General features: G+C 47.2%; 1 protein-coding gene across 3 annotated transcripts in view; it reads left to right on the top strand.

Annotated features, from left to right (window-relative positions):
* Positions 1-21,186, top strand: part of LOC144486746 (rho guanine nucleotide exchange factor 26-like) — a 204,128-nt gene that overhangs the window by 116,450 nt on the left and 66,492 nt on the right. For 2 of the 3 annotated variants that reach the window (XM_078204785.1, XM_078204777.1), the window contains exons 7-10: positions 1,187-1,339; positions 3,711-3,840; positions 10,206-10,280; positions 16,686-16,775. In XM_078204785.1, the coding sequence (XP_078060911.1) occupies positions 1,187-1,339; positions 3,711-3,840; positions 10,206-10,280; positions 16,686-16,775 (448 nt within the window). The remainder of the gene's footprint in view (positions 1-1,186; positions 1,340-3,710; positions 3,841-10,205; positions 10,281-16,685; positions 16,776-21,186) is intronic. The other variant, XM_078204795.1, reaches the window with a different exon arrangement.

Below are 21,186 nucleotides of genomic sequence, written 5' to 3'. Positions count from 1 at the left end.
AGATTCTAAACACTTTGCAAAAAGTGATGGAAATTTGACCATTTGGGTTAAAGGTCACCGTTAATTGGAACTATGGAATGCTACAGCACAGATGGAAGCCATTTGGCTCATGGTCGCAGTGTCGGCTCTTTGCAAGAATTCCCAATCAGTCCCAATCCGTGATTCCTTCCCATAATCCCGCACAATTTTCCCTTCAAGTACAGTATTAATCCAGTTCCTTTTGGAAGTTACAATTGAATCTTCCGTCTCTCAGGCAATCTGTTCCAGTCCGCAACTCACTGAATTAAAAATAAAATCCTGATCTCTCCCTCTCTGGTTCTTTAGACACTTATTTTAACTTTGAATGAGTCTTGTCTCAATGCCTGTCCCAGCCATCCGATGATGTCTTTGATTTGATTTGATTTGATTTATTGTCGTCACATGTATTAACATACAGTGAAAAGTATTGTTTCTTGCGTGCTATACGTACAAAGCATACCGTTCATAGAGAAGGAAACGCGAGAGTGCAGAATATCGTGTTACAATCATAGTTCGGAGATGTCTTGGAGAAGAAGCACAGTTTTAGATTTATTCCCTGTTGCTGCCAGGGACTTCAGTCTATGAACCCTATTTAGTACCAAACCAGAAATATTATCAGTAACTAGGGATCTTGTGACACTGTGGTAGTGTCCCTACCGCTGGATCAGAACCTCCAGGTTCAAGTCCAAGGCCAGGATGTGTTGACCACGGAAGAAGCATTCAACGCAGTTCAACAGACTGGCAATGAGCTTGGGAACCCTCTGCGCCCTGTCATTATTGCTAAATTGCCCCTCAGTGTCAGGGGGACTAGCTAGGGTGAATGCTTGGGGTTGTAGGGCTGGGGCCTGGGTGGGATTGTGGTTAGTGCTGACTCGATGGGCCGAATGGCCTCCTTTTGCACTGTCAGATTCTATGATTGTTCCTCAAAGGATAAAAATGGCATGGATATAAAGATACGCTAATAATAAGAATCAACAACTAAAGATTTTGTATTGTCCCAGTTCAGAAGGGGAACGGACCCTCTGCGATTGTATATTGAACATTGTTTGATGGGCTGGTGGGGATTGTGATTAAACTGATGCAGGAGTGACTATTTAATGAGTTTACATCAGGTAAGAAAGCCATTGGATCCCTGGATTTGAGCTCTTTTTCTGTGTTGCTTTCACAGATTCTTCAAGGAACTTGAAGCCAGGTACCAGCAGAATGCTCTGATACCTGATATCAGTGATATTGTGGAGAAGCATGCCACATCCACCTTTGACCCCTATGTAACGTACTGCTCAAATGAGGTCTACCAGCAACGCACACTTCAGAAACTCCTGTGAGTACGTCAAAAACCTTCTGTGTTGTGCAAAGAAAAAAGCTGTTCATCATTTCTTCCTCGTCGGTGGGTCTGAGAGATTACTATTATTTGGGTAATTACCATTTAGTGCATGGAGCTTGAAGTTGCTGCAAAATAGTGGAGGAATCTTCGGTCTGTTGAGTAAGAGTGGAGGAAGGTGGAATCGGTTATGATTTTATGGTGAGAGTTGAGATCTATTGGGTAGACTGGGCTGGTACTGGATCAGAAGTGATAAATTCACATCCACTGGGATAGGGTGGAGGAAGTTTGTGTTTATCGAATCAAGTTGAGGGAGCTTGAGTTTGGGATTAATTTGAGGGAACTCTAATCCACTTGAATCAAGTTGAGGGAGCTTGAGTTTGGGATTAATTTGAGGGAACTCTAATCCACTTGAATCAAGGTGAGGGAGTTTGAATCTGTTGAGATTGTGTTGAGGGAGTTTGATTCTGTTGGGATTGAGTTGAGGGAGTTTGATTCTGTTGGGATTGAGTTGAGGGAGTTTGATTCTGCTGAGATTGAGTTGAGGTGAGGGAGTTTGAGTCCATTGGAATTGAGGTGAGGGAGTTTGAGTCTGTTGGGATTAAGTTGAGGTGAAGGAGTTTGAGTCTATTAGAATTGAGGTGAGGGAGTTAGAGTCTGTTGGGATTAAGGTGAGGGAGTTTGAGTCTGTTGGGATTGAGGTGAGGGAGCTTGAGTCTGTTGGGATTGAGATGAGGGAGTTTGAGTCTGTTGGGATTGAGTTGAGGTGAGGGAGTTTGATTCTGTTGGGATTGAGTCGAGGTAAAGGAGTTTGAGTCTACTGGAATTGAGGTGAGGGAGTTTGAGTCTGTTGGGATTGAGTTGAGGTGAGGGAGTTTGATTCTGGTGGAATTGAGATGAGGGAGTTTGATTCTGGTGGAATTGAGATGAGGGAGTTTGATTCTGTTGGAATTGAGATGAGGGAGTTTGATTCTGTTGGGATTGAGTTGAGGCGAGGGAGTTTGAGTCTGTTGGGATTGAGGTGAGGGAGTTTGATTCTGTTGGGATTGAGTTGAGGTGAGGGAGTTTGAGTCTGTTGGGATTGAGGTGAGGGAGTTTGATACTATTGGGACTGAGGTGATGTTCTGAAATTGATTGGAGTTTAGCCAGAGATGTCAGGGGTGGAGTGGTTAGGTATTCATGTATCCTCAAACTTTTTTCATGAGGAATAATGCAATCAATTTGCGCTGCAAATGTGTCTATTTGGCGTGCGTCATTCAGGAAAGTGACTGAGTTTTCTGATCAGAGTGGATCGCCTGGAAATTTCCGATAGGAACATTGTTTGCAGGGGCCACACTGCCCGAAGGGAACCCATCTGATGTTCAGGCCATTCATTGAATTAGGTTTCTTGATAAGTATGCACATCCCACCCAAATGTCCTGATTTCACTGACCAAGCAATCTGACAATGTCCAGGTCCCAGATCAGTTTGAATAAATCCCACCTCCCCTTAGCCAGCTCACCCCATCTAACCGTGATCAAACCATTGAGGTGGGAATATTTGCCCTCCACTGGGAAAAAAATCTGGCATTGCAGAATTCTGGCAGCCAAAATGGCCAGTGACACTATCTGTCCCCCAGCAGTGCCATTGGGAGACAGTGGCCATTGCTGGGACTATAGCAGTCTCCAAGGAAGCTGTTCAGTGATGCAGCCCAGGCGGAGAGGTGAGTCCGGGGTCTCGCTGGGGCCAGGCTGACAGACTTTGGCAGTGTGGCTGGGGGGTGAGGGGGAGAGAGGTCAAGGGGTGGGGAACGCAGCACTGGGGAGGCTTGGCGGTTGAGCATCTAATGGACACAGGGGATGCAAAAAGCAGATGCCCTTCCCATTCGTTTAGCTGCCAGTCCACTGAGTTTTACCCAGTGGACTGGACGTTGGTGCCAGTCCCTAACCTCCCCGCTGTAAGTAAGATCACGGTGACAGTTGGAAGAATCTTTTAAGTGGTCACTAATTGGCCGCCTTGGCTGCCATCCCGCACCTGGTTGGGGGGGGGGGGCGGTTGGGGACTTCCAGCCCAGGGAATTCTAATGGCATGTGTTGAAACAGCCCTATAGACTGTGCGTAATGAATCTCATTCCTGACATAATCTTCATGTGAACAGTCCTGTTTACAACGCTAACGCACAGTTGCAAGTCTGGATGCAGAAACACTCTCCTATTACAGAGCAGGAAGTTACCCTTCCAGCAATGTGTTTGGTTATGAAGAAGCTTTGAGCAATGTTTTATTGTTGAAATGTAATTATGTTTCAAGTTTGAATTGTGTCTTCATGCCCATTGCCACACTGATTTTTTCACAACAGTAATTCCTCTTCCTCCCTCCCGCCCCCACCTCTCCAGAAATACCAATCCGAACTTCAAAGAAATTCTGACCAAGATTGAGGCTCACCCTGAGTGCAGGAACCTGCCCATGATTTCATTTCTGATCCTCCCTATGCAGCGAGTCACGAGGCTTCCCCTACTGATGGACGTAAGAAGCAGCTGAAATATTCTCTGTCTTAATTAAGCGGAAAATCTGCGAGGGTCGGGGGGAGGTGGGGGGGGGGGGGGGGGTGGTAACAGATTGTGACTCTGTATCGTCTTGCCCCGCCATGTGAAATGTCTGAAGTGGACGGGCGTCACGGTGGCACAGTGGTTAGCACTGCTGCCTCACAGCGCCAGGAACCCGGGTTCGATTCTTGGTTTGGGTCACTGTCTGTGTGGAGTCTGCACGTTCCCCCCGTGTCTGAGTGGGTTTCCTCCGGGTGCTCCGGTTCACTCCCACAGTCCAAAAGACGTGCTGGTTAGGTGCATTGGCCGTGCTAATTTCTCCCTCAGTGTACCCAACAGCCGCCAGAGTGTGGTGACCAGGGGATTTTCATAGTGTGGAATGGCAGTCTGGAACTCCCCACTCAGCTGCCTAAAGATCAAAGTGTAAAATGTCAGAACGAGGATTGATTTTTTTCTCTCAACAAAATCTAGTCGATACTGGAAATCTGAAATAAAAACAAAATAATGCTGGAAATACCAAGAAGGACTGGCAGCATCTGTGGAGCCAGATGCAAACTTAGGCTGACGTTTTCCAGCCATTCCCGTCGACGGGATCTTCCAGTCCTGGCAGCAGAGGGTGTGAACAACAGGAAAAGTCGGTTAGGATCGTACTCACTGGAGTTTAGAAGAGTGAGAGGGGATCTCACAGAAACGTATAAAATTCTAACAGGGTTAGACAGGAGAGATTCAGAAAGAATGTTCCCAATGGTGGGGGAATCCAGAACTAGAGTCATAGGATCCTAAAACCACTACAGTGCAGAAGGAGGCCATTCGGCCCATCAGTCTGCACCATCCACAATCCCACCCAGGCCCTATTCCCATAACCCCATATGTTTACCCTGCGAGTCCCCCTGAAACTAGGGTCAATTTAGCATGGCCAGTCCACCTAACCCGCACATCTTTGGATTGTGGGATGAAACCGGAGCACCCGGACGAAACCCGCGCAGACACGGGGAGAATGTGCAAACTCGACAGAGACAGTGACCCGAGGCCGGTATTGAACCCGGGTCCCTGGCGCTGTGAGGCAGTAGTGCTAACCACTGTGCCACCATGCTGCCCCCAATGGGTCTTAGTTTAAGGTTAAGGGGTAAACCTTTTAGAAGTGAGGTGAGGAGCAATTTCTTCACCCAGAGGGTGGTGAATGTGTGGAATTCACCATCACAGAAAGTAGTTGAGGCCAAAACAAAACGTTGTGTGATTTCAAGAAGAAATTAGCTATAGCTCTTGGAGCTAAAGGGATCAAGGGATATGGGAGGAAGGCGGGAATCAGGATATTGAATTTGATGATCAGCCATGATCAAAATGAATGTCGGAGCGGGCTCGGAGGGCCAAATGGCCTCCTCCTGTTTCTAGTTTCTATGTTTCTAAAACACGTTGATGGTGGCAGGACTGGAAGATCCCACTGCAGGCCAATAGCATGCCACCTCTGCCAACGCAACACGACCTTATCATTTAAAGCCAACAACCTTTCACCGGGTAGATTGTTATGTTGGGTATGTTTGGAGATAAGGTACAGATCAGCTAGGGTCTACTTGAATACAGAACCGGCTCCAGAGGCTGAATTGCTTCCTCCTGTTCCTGCGAACATTTTCAAAGATGGAAGTCAGCTGACTGAATATTTTGGGCAAGTGGGAAAGTCTCCTCAGGGTTTGATTTATGTTTCGGTCAGGGTATCCTCTAACTCATTCAGTGCAACGTTTTACCCCTCTGCCATGGAGCCTCCTCTCCTCACTCCCCGTCTTCACTCTGATGGTAAATGTGTGAGGAGCTCATGGATTTCTCCCACCCCTGTTCAGAATCTCAGCTTCCGCCCTCCATAAACTTCAGCTCATGCAGCATTCTGCTGCCCTAATCCTAAACCCTCAGCAAACACCCTGTTTACCCATCACCCCCCGACCCACTAATCGACACTGGCTTTCTAATAAACTACACTACTTCTGTACGCACTTTGGCACAGTGGTTAGCACGGCTGCCTCACAGCTCCAGGGACCTGGGTTTGATTCCCGGCTTGGGTCACTGTCTGTGTGGAGTCTGCACGTTCTCCCCATGTCTACGTGGGTTTCCTCCAGGTGCCCTGGTTTCCTCCCACAGTCCAAGATGTGTGGGTTAGGTTGATTGGCCATGCTAAATTGTCCCTTCATGTCCTGGAATGTGGTGGATTAGTGGAGTAAATGTCTGGGGTTGTGGGGTTAGGGCATGGGGTGGGATTGTTGTAGGTGCAGACTTGATGGGCCGAATGGCCTCCTTGTGCACTGTCATTCTATCATTCTACACCTCGATTTGAAAATCGTAATCCTTTATTTCTAATCACTCTGTCATTTCATCCTTCTCTCTTCAAGCCATGAAACTATCCAAGATCTCTGCACTCCTCCAATCCTGGCCTCTTTCCACATCCCAATTTTCCTCACTCCATCATTGGTGGCAGTATCTTCAGCTGCCTGGGCCTTAAGTTCTGAAATTCCCTCTGTCAATCTCTCCGTTGCTCTACCACACTTTTACACTTGAAAAATTCCTTAAATCCTTTTGACCAAACTTTTGTCCAGTCTTTGTCTGGTTGCACAGAATTGTTACGGCACAGAAGAAGGCCATTTGGCCCATTGTGTCTGTATTGGCTCTCCAAATGAGCATCATGGCTTCGTGCCATTCTCCTGCCTTTTCCCCATACCTCTGCACATTGTTTCTATTTAAATAATCATCTAATGTCTTCTTGAGTTCTTCAATTGGACCTGTCCCCACCACACATCCAGGCCCGAACTAAAGAACAAAGAACAAAGAAAATTACAGCACAGGAACAGGCCCTTTGGCCCTCCAGGCCTGCACCAATCATGCTGCCCGACTGAACTAAAACCCCCTACACTTCCGGGGACCATATCCCTCTCTTCCCATCCTATTCATGTATTTGTCCAGACGTCCCTTAAAAGTCACTATCGTATCTGCTTCCACTACCTCCCCCAGCAGCGAATTCCAGGCGCCCACCACCCACTGTGTAAAAAACTTGTTACGTGAAAAAGTTTCTCCTTTTCCAAGCGGGAACAGTTTCTCCCTACCTGCTTTGTCTAGCCTCCTCATGATTTTGAACATCCTTATCAAATCTCTTCATAGAATCATAGAATCCCTACAGTACAGAAGGAGGCCATTTGGCCCATCGAGTCTGCACCGACCACAATCCCACCCAGGCCCTATCCTGTAACCGCACACATTTACCCTGCTAGTCCCCCTGACACTAGGGTCAACTTAACATGTCCAATCAACCTAACTCGCACATCTTTGGTCTGTGGGAGGAAACAGGAGCACCCGGAGGAAACCCACGCAGACACGGGGAGAATGTGCAAACTCCACACAGACAGTGACCCGAGGCCGGAATTGAACCCGGGTCCCTGGCGCTGTGAGGCAGCAGCGCTAACCACTGTGTCACCGTGCCACTTGATCCTATGAAGTGCCTTGGGAGGTTTTACTCTGTTAAAGGTGCTATATAAATGCAGATGGTTTTTGCTCCTTTCCTGAATCCAGGCTCACCTGTTCATGCCATTCCACCACTCCATTATTCCCAGCCACCTTCCTTCCTCCACCCCGAACCCTCAGGAATGTGTTTTCATCATCATTCTGGATTGATTCACATTTAGGAAGCTCCAGGCAAAATCGGGTGGAACTATGATTGACACAAACGAGGGCCCACACAAACCAACATGAAGAACAGGCGGCAGGGTGGCACAGTGATTAGCACTGCTGCCTCACAGCGCCAGGGACCCAGCTTCAATTCCCGGCTTGGGTCACTGTCTGTGTGGAGTTTGCACATTCTCCCCGTGTCTGCGTGGGTTTACTCCAGGTGCTTCAGTTTCCCCCGACAGTCCGAAAGACGTGCTGGTTAGGTGCATTGGCCATGCTAAATTCTCCCTCAGTGTACCCAAACAGGTGTCGGAGTGTGGTGACTGGGGGATTTTCACAGTAACTTCATTGCAGTGTTAATGTAAGCCTACCTGTGACACTGATAATAAGTAAAACATCTGTATTCCGTTGCTTCATTGTTGTCGTGTCCCTCCCATATTCTCCAAAATATTCAGTCAGTTAACTTGACCACACGGACTGCAGCAGTTCAAGAAGGTTGCCCGCCATCACTTTCTCGAGAGTAGTTAAGAGATGGACAATGGTGCTCACATCCTGAGGGTTCATGCTTTTTAGGGGAAAAAAATTCTTTGCTCAAAAATGTGATTCATTCAGGGTTTTAAATCGGTTTGACATTTTATATATGAGATATAGATTGTATGATACACAGAAACATAGAAGACAGGAGCAGCAAGAGGCCATTCAGCCCTTCGAGCCTGCTCCGCCATTCATCACAATCATGGCTGATCGTCCAACTCAACAGCCTAATCCTGCTTTCTCCCCATAACCTTTGATCCCATTCGCCCCAAGTGCTATATCCAGCCGCCTCTTGAATACATTCAATGTTTTGGCAGCAACTACTTCCTGTGGTAATGAATTCCACAGGCGCACCACTCTTTGGGTGAAGAAATGTCTCCTCATCTCCGTCCTAAATGGTCTACCCCGAATCTTCAGACTGTGACCCCTGGTTCTGGACTCCCCCACTCTCGGGGACATCCTCCCTGCATCTACCCTGTCTAGTCCTGTTAGAATTTTATAAATCTCTATGAGATTCCCCCCTCATTTGTCTGAACTCCAGGGAAAACAAATCCTAACCTCATCAATCTCTCCTCATACATCAGTCCCGCCATCCCCAGGATCAGCCTGGTAAACCTTCGCTACACTCCCTCGAGAGCAAGAACATCTTTCCTCAGAAAAGGAGACCAAAACCGCACACAATATTCCAGGTGTGCCCACACCAATTAGATATAAGTAAATGTATGAAAGAGATAAATCTGTGCGAGGAGGACAAGATCATGAGTTCAAAACCATGAGGGGTGTGGATAAAGTGGATGAACAGAAATGTTGATAGAAGGGTCAAGACCAGGGGAGATGAGTTTAAGGTGAAAGATCAAGGGACTTAAAACAACTTGGAGAGAAACCTTTGCAGGCAGCATGTGGCTAGAATCTGGAATGCACTGCCCACGAGTGTGACACAGGCAGAGTCAATCATGGCTTTCAAAAGAGAATTGGATCATTATCTCAAGAGAGTTTAAGTTAAAGTTTACATATTAGTGTCACATGTAAGGCTTACATTAACACTGCAATGAAGTTACTGTGAAATCCCCCTAGTCGCCACACTCTGGCGCCTGTTCGGCTACACTGTGGGAGGAAACCAGAGCACCCGGAGGAAACCCACGCAGACACGGGGAGAACATGCAAACTCCACAAAGACAGTGACCCAAGCTTGGAATTGAACCCGGGTCCCTGACACTGTGAGGCAGCAATGCTAACCACTGTGCCACCCCGGTTTGCAGGGATACCGGGAAGGGTGGGTCTTATGATGTCCACGGGGGATCATCAATAGATCTCCCCCTGAGCCTCGTTGAGATTATTGCAGTGGGGAAGAGGAACTAGCTCATTCGCTCTTGCAGAGGGCCAGCACAGACAGGGCTGAACGATCTCCTGTGTTCTGACGATTCTATGATTTCAAAGAGATATAGGTTTGAAAAAGTAATTTAGTAAATTTTTATCTTACACAAGGAATCTCTTCCTGATAATAGATAAGTGGTCAACAAAGATATGGCCTCCCAAATACAACAGTGGAGACCAAAACCTGGGAATAATTCCAAAAGCAGATCCAGGTTGGAGGAGGGGGAACAATAGTTTTCTCTGATGGGCTGAATAGCATTCCAAACAAATAACATTTGATTTGATTTGATTTATTATTGTCACATGTATTAGTATACAGTGAAAAGCATTGTTCCTTGCGCGCTATACAGACAGAGCATACTGTTCATAGAGAAGGAAAGGAGAGAGTGCAGAATGTCGTGTTAAAGTCATAGCTAGGGTATAAAGAAAGATCAACTTAGTACAAGGTCATTCAAAAGTTTGACAGCAGCAGGGAAGAAGCTATTCTTGAGTCGGTTTGTCCTCAGACTTTTGTATCTTTTTCCCGACGGAAGAAGGTGGAAGAGAGAATGTCCGGGGTGCATGGGGTCGTTGATTATGCTGGCTGCTTTTCCGAGGCAGCTGGAAGTGTAGACAGAGTCAATGGATGGGAGGCTGGTTTGTGTGATGGACTGGGCTTCGTTCAAGACCGAATGAGCTCAGGATACGTTGTTTATTGATTTTCTGCTGTAAGATTCAACTTTTGAAACACAACGATCATTCAGAAAGAGAACATTCTGCCTCGTGTGTCATACCCTGATGTTGTCTTTGCAGACAATCTGCCAGAAAACGCCAAAAGAATCTCCAGAGTACGAGTGTGCAAAGAAAGCGTTGCAAGCTGTCAGTAAGGTGAGGAGCTTTATCCTTTTATGGTGAACCTATTGAACAATTGCCTTAAGATAAGCAATTTCATTACAAAGCGGGGACCTATGTATTTTATACTTTCTGTGTTCAGTGGTAATGTTGTGCTACTTGTAGTGTTAAGGTTAAGGATATACAGCCGGAGGGTATTGATTGGTTAAGTATATTGAGTACATATAAAAAGGGGCCGCTGGCACACAGTGGTGGGGGGTGGAATTTTCCTGTCCCGCCCACCACGGGAATTGTAGGGGGGCTGGATTTGGACCATGCAAAGGTCCATTGACCTCATGTCAGATTTTCCAGCCTTGAGACGAACGCAGCCAGTAAACCCCACCCATGGTGTTGATAGGTTGGAGGCAGTGATGAGTAATGCTGCATTCTGTGGATAAACCGACCATCGAGACGAGGATCTGTGTCTAGTTTTATACTTTGCCATCTGGCTTGGATCTATCTAACATTCGGAATAGAAAGGGCTGCACTGTGGCACGGTGGTTCGCACTGCTGCCTCAACAGCACCAGGGACCCGGGTTCAATTCCCGGCATAGGTCACTATCTTTGTGGAGTTTGCACTTCCTCCCCGTCTCTGTGTGGGTTTCCTCCGGGTGCTCCGGTTTCCTCCCACAGTCCAAAGATGTGCGGGTTAGGTGGATTGGCCATGCTAAATTGCCCCTGAGTGTCAGGGGGGTAACTAGGGTAAATATACAGGGTTGTGGGGATAGGGTTTGGGTGGGATTGTAGTCGGTGCAGACTCGATGGGCCAACTGGCCTCCTTCTGCATTGTAGGATTCTATGAATATGGCTTGGGTGGGATTGTGGTCGGGAGAGACTCGATGGGCCAAATGGCCTCCCTCTGTACTGGAGGGATTCTATGATTCTATGAAAGCATCCACAGAGAGAGAGTTGCCTGCCCGGTCTGTTGAAGGTGTTTCCACACCCTTACTCTGTGGGCTGCTAATGTGCCTACAATATTGTTTTGATAGCTGTGTATACAGTTTAAGCAACAGCTGTGGCTCAGTGGGGTCATGGATTCAAGTCCCACAAGAGAGCTGTGGGCACGAGACTCGTGCTGACACTCCAGTGCAGTACTGAAGGAGCATTGTCGGAGGGGGCCGTCTTTTGATGAGCTGAGTCCCTCTGCGCCCCCTCAGGTAAAACGTCAAAGATCCCATGGCGCCATTTTGAAGAGGGGCAGTGTGTCTTCCTGGTGTCCTGGCCAATATTTATTCCATAGCCAACACTAAGCAGATTACCTGTTGTCAGTGGGACCTCCAAGGAATTATGGACAATTATGGCCACTGTCAAGTTGGACTCCACACACCTCGCTGGTGACCCTCCAGGATGCTCCTTCTGATCTTTCACTCGATGTAGGCATACTGGTCACATGGGGAACTGTCAGTTGAAGGGCCTGTTTAGATTTCTCAAGTGGCACCCAGGAAAAGGACTGCTCGAGGTGTGATTAACCCTCCCAGAATGGATGAGTTATGGTGGAATGTGGCAGGGCTGTCGTCAGGAGCATTTTGTCATTTTGCCAAGTGCACGGTTCTCATTGCCCAGAGGTGATGATGCTATTTTGAGATAAGTGCTCTGAAATTATTTCTCTGAAAGGAATTGCGGTCTCTTCTTACATGCCCTGGTAGGAAAGAATTTGAGATGTGGCAGGACTGGAGAAACAACTTTCAGTGGGAGGTGAAACCAGAATGGCTGTCATACGTCACCTGTGAATTTATTCTTTAAATAGATTGTGTTAAAGGGAGTTGACCATCAGTTTAAATGTCAGTGTATCTGCTTTATGTTACTGTCTGATAGGTGAGGGGTAAATCCACCTGAGCCTTGAAATGGAAAGAAACGTTTGTAGTTAAGGGTGTTCCCAAACATTGTTAGCAAATGGCAGACTGGTACAGCGGGTTAGGGCTGGCATGGAAAGAGCTTAACCATGTTGGCATGATGTTTGCTGCAGTGTGGCACTCTGAGGAGCGTTCAAAGAAGGAAGAGAGAAAGGGTTGTGCAGGAGAAATAGGATTTTGCAAATAAATAAATACTTGAGGCAAGATCCTGTCCTCCCACTAGTAGCATTTTTATATACAACTGGAGTCTCTCTCCCTTTCCCTTTCTCTTCTCTACCTCTCCCTCTCCCTGTATCTCCCTCCTTCTCCCTCCCTGTCTCTCCCTCTCTCTCTCACTTCTCTCTCCTTTCTCTTTCTCTCTCTCTCTCCTCTCTACCTCCCCCCTCTCTCTCTCTCCCCCTGTACCTTCTTCCTTCTCCCTCTCTCTCTCACACTCTCCTTCTCCCTCCCTTTCTCTTTCTCTCTCTCTCTCTCCTCTCTATCTCCCCCTCTCTCTCTCCCTGTGTCTTCCTCCTTCTCCCTCCCTCTCTCTCTCACACTCTCCTTCTCCCTCCCACTGTCTCTCCTTGCTGCTCTCTCTCCCTCTCTCCCCCTCTCTCTCTGCAAAAGGTAGGCATCATATTAAGCTACTAGGAGCAGGTCAGAGCGTGGGAATTCGATGGAGTGGATCCCACCTCCCAGCTTCCCAAAGCCTGTCCACCATCTATAAGTGGTGATGGAATACACTCCACTTGCCTGGATGGGTGCAGCTCCCAACAACACTCCAGAACTCCATGACCTTAAAGATTCATTCCGTGCACCATTAATACAGTAGCAGCCGTGTGCACCACCTACAAGGAGCACTACAGCAACTCACCGAGGTTCCTTAGGCATCTTCCAAACCTGTGACCTCTGCCACTTAAAAAGACAAGTGCAGCAGATACCTGAGAACACCAGCACGTGCAGGTTCCCCATCAAGTCACTCACCATCCTGACTTGGAAATATATCGCCATTCCTTCACTGTCTCTGAGTTGAAATACTGGAATTCCCACCCTAACAGCACTGTGGGTGTACCTACACCACATGGACTGCAGCGATTCAAGAAGGCAGCTCACCACCACCTTCTCAAGGGGCAATAAACGTGGCCCAACCAGCGACACCCTTCATCTCTTGAAGAAATAAATTTACAAACTAGGGCTGGTCTAAAGAAGCTCCAGTGTGGGCACAGAGCTTCGTTACTCAAGGGCCTGTCCAACCGCTGCGTGGGTTTGGGGGGGGGGGGGGGGGGGGGTGGTGCGGGGTGAGGCAGCATGGGGGGGGAGTTTGGGGGGCCCACATTCAGTGTAACCAGATGATCCCGCCAGCAGCAAGGACCAGAGAATCCTGCTCATCGACTCTGATGAGACATATCGGGCAGAATGTACCTGTCTTGCCCGCCACGGGAATCGGAGCGGGCGGGACATGGATCATGTCTGTTTACCTCGGGTGGGATTTTTTGGTTTTGGGATGAACACGGCTGGAAAATCCCGCCCTTAGTGTCCTATTGGAGAATAAATACCTTATATTGGGGGGGGGGGGGCCGGTGTTGGGATGTGTTTGAGAGCTGACACAACCCGCTGACTGATCATTCCTATTTCTACAATCTTTACATTTTTATAGACTCACAGAGGTTCACAGCATGTGTGAAACAATTGCCCCTCTGGACACTTTTGCATCCCTCCCCTCTCACCTTAAACCTCTGCCCTCTAGTTTTAGACTCCCCTATCTTTGGGAAAAGATATTAACTGTCCAGCTGATCTGTGCCCCTCATTATTTTATAGACCTCTATAAGATCACCCCTCAGCCTCCTACGCTCCAGAGAACAAAGTCCGAGTTTATCCAGCCTCTCCTTATAACTCAATCCATCAAGTCCCGGTAGCATCCTGGTAAACATTTTCGGCACTCTTTCTAGTTTAATAATATCCTTTCCATAATAGGGTGACCAGAACTGTACACAATATTCCAAGTGTGGCCTTACCGATGTCTTCTACAACTTCAACAAGACATCCTAACTCCTGTATTCAATGTTCTGACCAATGAAACCAAACATGCCGAATGCCTTATTCACCACTCTGTCCACCTGCGACTCTACTTTCAAGGAGCTATGAGCCTGTACCCTTAGATCGTATTGTTCTATAACTCTCCCCAACGACCTACCATTAACTGAGTAAGTCCTGCCCCGATTCGATCTACCAAATGCATTAGCTCACATTTATCTAAATTAAACTCCATCTGCCATTCATCAGCCCACTGGCCCAATTGATCAAGATCCCTTTGCAATCCTCAATAACCTTCTTCACTGTCCACTCTGCCACCAATCTTGGTGTCATCTGCAAACTTACTAACCATGCTTCCTAAATTCTCATCCAAATCATTAATATAAATGACAAATAACATTGGATCCAGAACCGATCCCTGAGGCATACCGCTGGTCACAGGCCTCCAGTTTGAAAAACAACCCTCTGTCGTCAAGCCAACTTTGTATTCAGTTGGCCAACTCACCCTGGATCCTGTGAGATTTAACCTTATGCAATAACCTACCATGCGGTACCTTGTCAAGGACCTTGCTAAAATCCATTTTTGTCAGAGTATCATAGAATCCTACAGTGCAGAAGGAGGCCATTTGGCCCATCGAGTCTGCACTGACCACAATCCCACCCAGGCCCTATTCCCATAACCCCATACATTTACCCTAGCTACCTGACAGTAAGGCGCAATTTAAGCATGGCCAATCCACCAAACCCGCACATCTTTGGGACTGTGGGAGGAAACCGGAGCACCTGGAGGAAACCCATGCAGACACGGGGAGAATGTGCAAACTCCACACAGACAGTCACCCAAGCCAGGAATCGAACCCAGGTCCCTAGCGCTGTGAGGCAGCAGTGCTAACCATTGTGCCACCGTGCCGCCTGGATCTTCCTAGGATCGTCCGAATAAAGTCTTCTCTCTTATTCAAAGAAAACTGTTTCTTTTGAAGAGGTTGACTGATCTCTGAGACTACAAACCTATTATGCCAATTTGTCTTTAATAAAAGCATTATTAATAAAAGGCCATTTGCCGACAAGATGCAATTAAATATTGCCATTTATTGACATTCTGAAAGGCTAAGTAGCCATTGAAGTATTTTTGAAGTGTAGTCACTGTTACTTAGTGGATAGTAATGACAGCCAGTGGTGTAAAATCAGCAAGCGTTAGATGGCAGGGTGATTTTGTTTTATTGAGGGTAATAATGGGATAAATATTGACCAGAACAGCAGGAAGAATTCCCCTGCGAGTAGGACCAGGAGACCTGAGGGACGAACTTAAACATTTTCCCTAAAGACAACCCTTCCTGACAATATGTCATCATCCACCACCTACTCCCACATTGGGAATTTTATGTGTCCAAGCCTCTGGAGTCAAGCTTGGATCCAGTGGTCTGACCCGGAGCCAAGTCCAGCATCTTGGCACTGTGGATGGCAGTTAAACATGTCAACATTACGAATGAAGAGAGTTGAACTAACATAGCACTGTCATGAGGACCTGCTGCCTCAAAGTGCTTTAAAGCCTAGGACATACTTTTGAAGCATCACCAAAAGTTTTAAAGTTTACTTATTAGTTACTGTGAAAATTCCCTAGTTGCCACACTCTGGTGCCTGTTTGGGTACACTGAGGGAGAATTTAGCATGGCCAATGCACCTAACCAGCGCATCTTTCGGTTAACTTGGAAGGAAACTGGAGCAGCCAGAGGAAACCCACACAGACACGGGGAGAACGTGCAGACTTCGCACAGACAGTGACCCAAGGTGGGAATCGAACCCGGGTCCCTGGCGCTGTGATGCAGCAGTGCTAACCACTGTGCCACGGTGTCAACCCATCAGTGCTGTAATGTAGGGGGACATGGTAACCAATTTGTGTACAGCAAGATTCCATAAACAGCGACGCAGTAATAACCAGCAGTATTTTGGGGGGGGATTTGGCTGAGGGATAAATACTGGGCAGGACACTGGCAATAACTCTCCTGCTCTCCTTTGGAATAGTATCGGGGAGGCGATGGCCGAGAGGTATTATCGCTAAACTATTAATCCAGAAACTCAGCTCGTGGGGACCTGGGTTCGAATCCAAATTGAAATCAATAAAAAAAAATCTGGAATTAAGAATCTACTGATGACCATGAAACCATCATCGATTGTCGGAAAAACCCAACTGGTTCACTAATGTACTTTCGGGAAGGAAATCTGCTGTCCTTACCTGGTCTGGCCTACATTTGACTCCGGAGCCCCAGCAATGTGGTTGACTCTCAACTGCCCTCAGGCAACTAGGGATGGGCAAAAAATGCTGATCAGCCAGCGACACCCATGTCCCATGAATGAATTAAAACATTTTTTTAAAGTGCCACAGGATCTTTTACATTCACCTGAGAGGGGCCGACAGAGGCTCTGTTTAAAGTGTTATCCCAGGGACGAATTGACATCTTGCATTGCATGAACAGGGTTCACGTATGAACCATGTTTTCCTGGAAATAATCCTTTTTCCTGTGCTTTGTGTTAGCTGGTGCGTCAGTGTAACGAAGGGGCAAGGAGAATGGAGCGGACAGAGATGATGTACACCATCAACAGTCAACTGGAGTTTAAAATCAAGGTAGGCGTTTTGCATTTTCTTAGGGTGTGATTGAGGAGAGAGGATTGCCCTATGGCTTCTTTGATTCAAATCATTTCATCCAGCATTCAATCACCTCATAGAATCCCTACAGTGCAGAAGGAGGCCATTTGTCCCATCGAGTCTGCTCTGTCCACAATCTCACCCAGGCCCTATTCCCATAACGCTTCATATTTACCCTTCCAATCCCCCTGACACTAGGGTCAATTTATCACGGCTAATCAATCTAACCTACACAAGTTTGGATTGTGGGAGGAAACCGGAGCACCCAGAGGAAACCCACACAGGCATGAGGGGAAAGTACAAACTCCATACAGTCAGTGACCCGAGGCCAAAATTGAACCCGGGTCCCTGTCACTGTGAGGCAGCAGTGCTAATCACTGTGCCACCCCTACGTTCTATTTCCCCTTTGTCCTTCCTTCAACCCATGGCTCTCTGATTCACAGGTATCCAATTCCCCTTCTGGGTGATTCAACCAACTGGAATTAATTACCATTGAATAGCTGGGAGATGATTCCATTATTCAAGCAATAGGGGCATTGATATCAGATTATATATGAGTGTTGTCGATGGAAAAACCTTTCCGCACAAAGGGTGGTGGGGCTTGGATTTCACTGTCAGCAGAGGTCAGCACGGAAGGAGAGACCATATTGACATTTAAGAACATGTTGGATATGTGCTAAGGGAATGGGGGATAATGGGAAATGGGAACAGTGTAGGTTAAGGCTGCTTTGTGTGCAAGATAGAAACTAACACAGATTGGTCGCAGTGCCTTCAGCCACCTCAGTGCCACACCTTGAATTCCCTCCCATATCCTCCCCAACTCTGCTTTTCTCCTCCTTTAAGATATTCCTTAGAAATGACCTCTTTGACCAAGAAACCCAGCTCCTGACTCCCCAAAGGTTGTCCCACAAGGCACAAGTCAGGAGTGTGATGGAATACTCTCCACTTGCCTGGATGAGTGCAGCTCCAACACTCAAGAAGGTCAACACTAACCAGGACAAAGATAGCCACTTCCACAAACATTCAATCCCTCCACAAACATTCAGTCCCTCCACCATTGACGCACATTGGCAGCCATGTGTGCCATCTACAAGATGCACTGCAGGAACTCACCAAGGTTCTTTAGCAGCACCTTGCAAACCCATGCTCACTACGATATAGAAGTACGAGGATAGCAAGTACTGGGGAACACCACCACCTGGAGATTCCCCTCCAAGTCACTCACCATCCTGACTTGGAAATATATCGCTGTTCCTTCACTGTCACTGGGTCAAAATCCCGGAACTCCCTCCTTAAGAGCCCCGTGGGGGTACCAAACTTCAGGAATTGCAGCGGTTAAAGAAGGCAGCACACCATCCCTTCTTAATGGCAACTAGGGTTGGGCAATAAATGCTGGCCCAGCCAGCCCACATCCTGTAAATGAATAAAATTCACCTCCATAGAAACCCTACAGTGCAGAAAAAGGCCATTCGGCCCATCGAGTCTGCACCGACCACAATCCCACCCAGGCCCCACCCCCACATATTTTACCCGCTAATCCCTTTAGCCTACGCATCCCAAGACTCTAAGGGACAATTTTTAACCTGGCCAATCAACCTAACCCGCACATCTTTGGACTGTGGGAGGAAACCGGAGCACCCGGAGGAAACCCACGCAGACACGAGGAGAATGTGCAAACTCCACACAGACAGTGACCCGAGCCGGGAATCGAACCCGGGACCCTGGAGCTGTGAAGCAGCAGTGCTCACCACTGTGCTACCGTGCCGCCCACACGGTCCAGTGCAGAAGGAGGCTATTCAGCCCATTGAGTCTGTACCAACTCTCCGACACAGCATCTTATCCAGGCCCTATCCCCATAACTCCATGTATTTACCCTGCTAATCTCCCTAATTTACAGATCTTGGGATACTAAGTGGCAATTTAGCATGGCCAATCCACATAACCTGCACATCTTTGGGCTGCGGGAGGAAACTGGAGCACCCGGAGGAAACCCACGCAGACACGGGGAGAAAGTGCAGACTCCGCACAGACAGTGAACCCGGGTCCCTGGCGCTGTGAGGCAGTAGTGCTAACTACTGTGCCACCATGCCGCCCTGGCATCAGTAATGGCAAACTGTTAAATTATTGGGGCTGAAACTGGTTTTCTTCAGTCTTGCAGATGAGCTGCCAATTCACTGTTCCCAATGACCAGTTTCACCCCCTGGTGTCTGCACATCGCAAAGCATTTCAGACTGGTCATTGCACATGTTCAAAAACACACAAGCTGAATGATCAGCTAACCTCTCTTTACCTGATGGCATTTGCAGAATGAACCAGAGGGCACAACCTCAGACTAAAGGGACGATCCTTTAAAACAGAGATGAGGAGGAATTTCTTCAGCCAGAGAGTGGTGAATCTGTGGAACTCTTTACCGCAGAAGGCTGTGGAGGCCAAGTCATTGAGTGTCTTTAAGACAGAGATTGATAGGCTCTTGATTAATAAGGGGATCAGGGGTTATGGGGAAAAGGCAGGAGAATGGGGATGAGAAAAGTATCAGCCATGATTGAATGGCGGAGCAGATTTGATGGGTCGAGTGGCCTAATTCTGCTCCTATGTCTTATGGTCTTAAGGTCTTATGGAATATTGACTACAAGGATTCCTTGCTCTTCTTTCATTCGTGCCAGAGAATCTTTCTGAACAGACATGCTGAAATCTCTTGAGGGTGAAATCACCCTCCGTCATTTCTGCCAATTCCAGCATGATGCCACCACCAAATACATCTTCTCCTCACCTCCCCTGTCAGCATTCAAGCATTCCATAGGGACTGTTTCTTCCTGGTCCATTCCTCCATCACACCCAACACTTCAACCTCTTCTCACAACACCTGTGCTTTTAGGAAGTGTAACACCTCCCAAAGATAGGGGAGACTAAAACGAGAGGGCATAGATTTAAGGTGAGAGGGGAGAGATACAAAAGTGTCCAGAGGAGCAGTTTTTTCACACAGAGGGTGGTGAGTGTCTGAAACAAGCTGCCGGGGGTAGTAGTAGAGGCGGGTACAATTTTGTCTTTTAAAAAACATTTCGATCGTTACATGGGTACAATGGGTATAGAGGGATATGGGCCAAATGTGGGCAATTGGGATTAGCTTAGGGGTTTAAAAGAAAGGCGGCATGGACAAGTTGGGCCGAAGGGCCTGTTTCCATGCTGTAAACCTCTATGACTATAACACCTGCCCCTTTACATCCTTCCCCTTGCCGTCCAAAGCCCCAAATACTACTTCCAGTTGAAGCAGTGATTCACTTTTCAATTTAATTTACTGCATTTGGTGCTCACAATGCAGCCTCCTCTACAATGAGGAGAGTAAATGTAGATTAGCTGACCGCTTTGCGGAACACTATGCTCAGTCCACAAGCACGATCCCCCACTCTCTCATATCCATTTCAATTCACAATCTTACTCTCATGTCCTTAGCCAATTACAATGTTCCAGTGAAGCCCAATGCATAGTAGGGGAACAGCACTTCACCTTCTGATTAGGCATTTTACAACCTTCTGGACTTAACATTGAATTCAGCAATTTCAGACCATGAACTCTGTCCTCTATTTTGATGTATATTTTTCACCAAACCCCTTCCCCCATGAGGACCAGTTTGTAACTTGTTCTTCTACTTTGCTTTCAGAGAGTACTGCGATGAACACATTCTGCTATCTTACCTTTATGTCACTGTTAGCACCTGCCTTTGTCTTTAATACCATAATTACTACTGAAAAATGGCAAATGGAATTTAACGCAGACAAGTGTGAGATATTGCACACTGGAAGGACAAACCAAAGTAGAACGTACAGGGTAAATGGTAGGACTCTGAAGAGTGCAGTTGAACAGAGGGATCTGGGAATACAGGTACAGAATTCCCTAAAAGTGACGTCACAGGTGGATAGGGTCGTAAAGAGTGCCTTTGGTACATTGACCTTTATAAATCGGAGTATCGAGTATAAAAGTTGGAGTGTTATGGTAAGGTTATATAAGGCATTAGTGAGGCCGAATTTGGAGTATTGTGTACAGTTTTGGTCACCTAGTTACAGGAAGGATGTAAATAAGGTTGAAAGAGTGCAGAGAAGGTTCACAAGGATGTTGCCGGGACTTGAGAAGCTGAGTTACAGAGAGAGATTGAATAGGTTGGGACTTTATTCCCTGGAGAGTAGAAGATTGAGGGGAGATTTGATAGAGGTGTATAAGATTTTGATGGGTATTGATAGAGTGAATGCGAGCAGGCTTTTTCTGCTGAGGCTAGGGGAGAAAAATACCAGAGGGCATGGGTTAAGGGTGAAAGGAGAAAAGTTTAAAGGGAATATTAGGGGGGCTTCTTCACGCAGAGAGTGGTGGGAGTGTGGAATGAGCTGCCGGATAAAGT

The sequence above is a fragment of the Mustelus asterias genome, chromosome 3 (assembly GCF_964213995.1).
Source record: "Mustelus asterias chromosome 3, sMusAst1.hap1.1, whole genome shotgun sequence".
Classification (NCBI taxonomy): Eukaryota; Metazoa; Chordata; class Chondrichthyes; order Carcharhiniformes; family Triakidae; genus Mustelus; species Mustelus asterias.
This window is presented reverse-complemented; position numbering and strand designations above follow the sequence as displayed.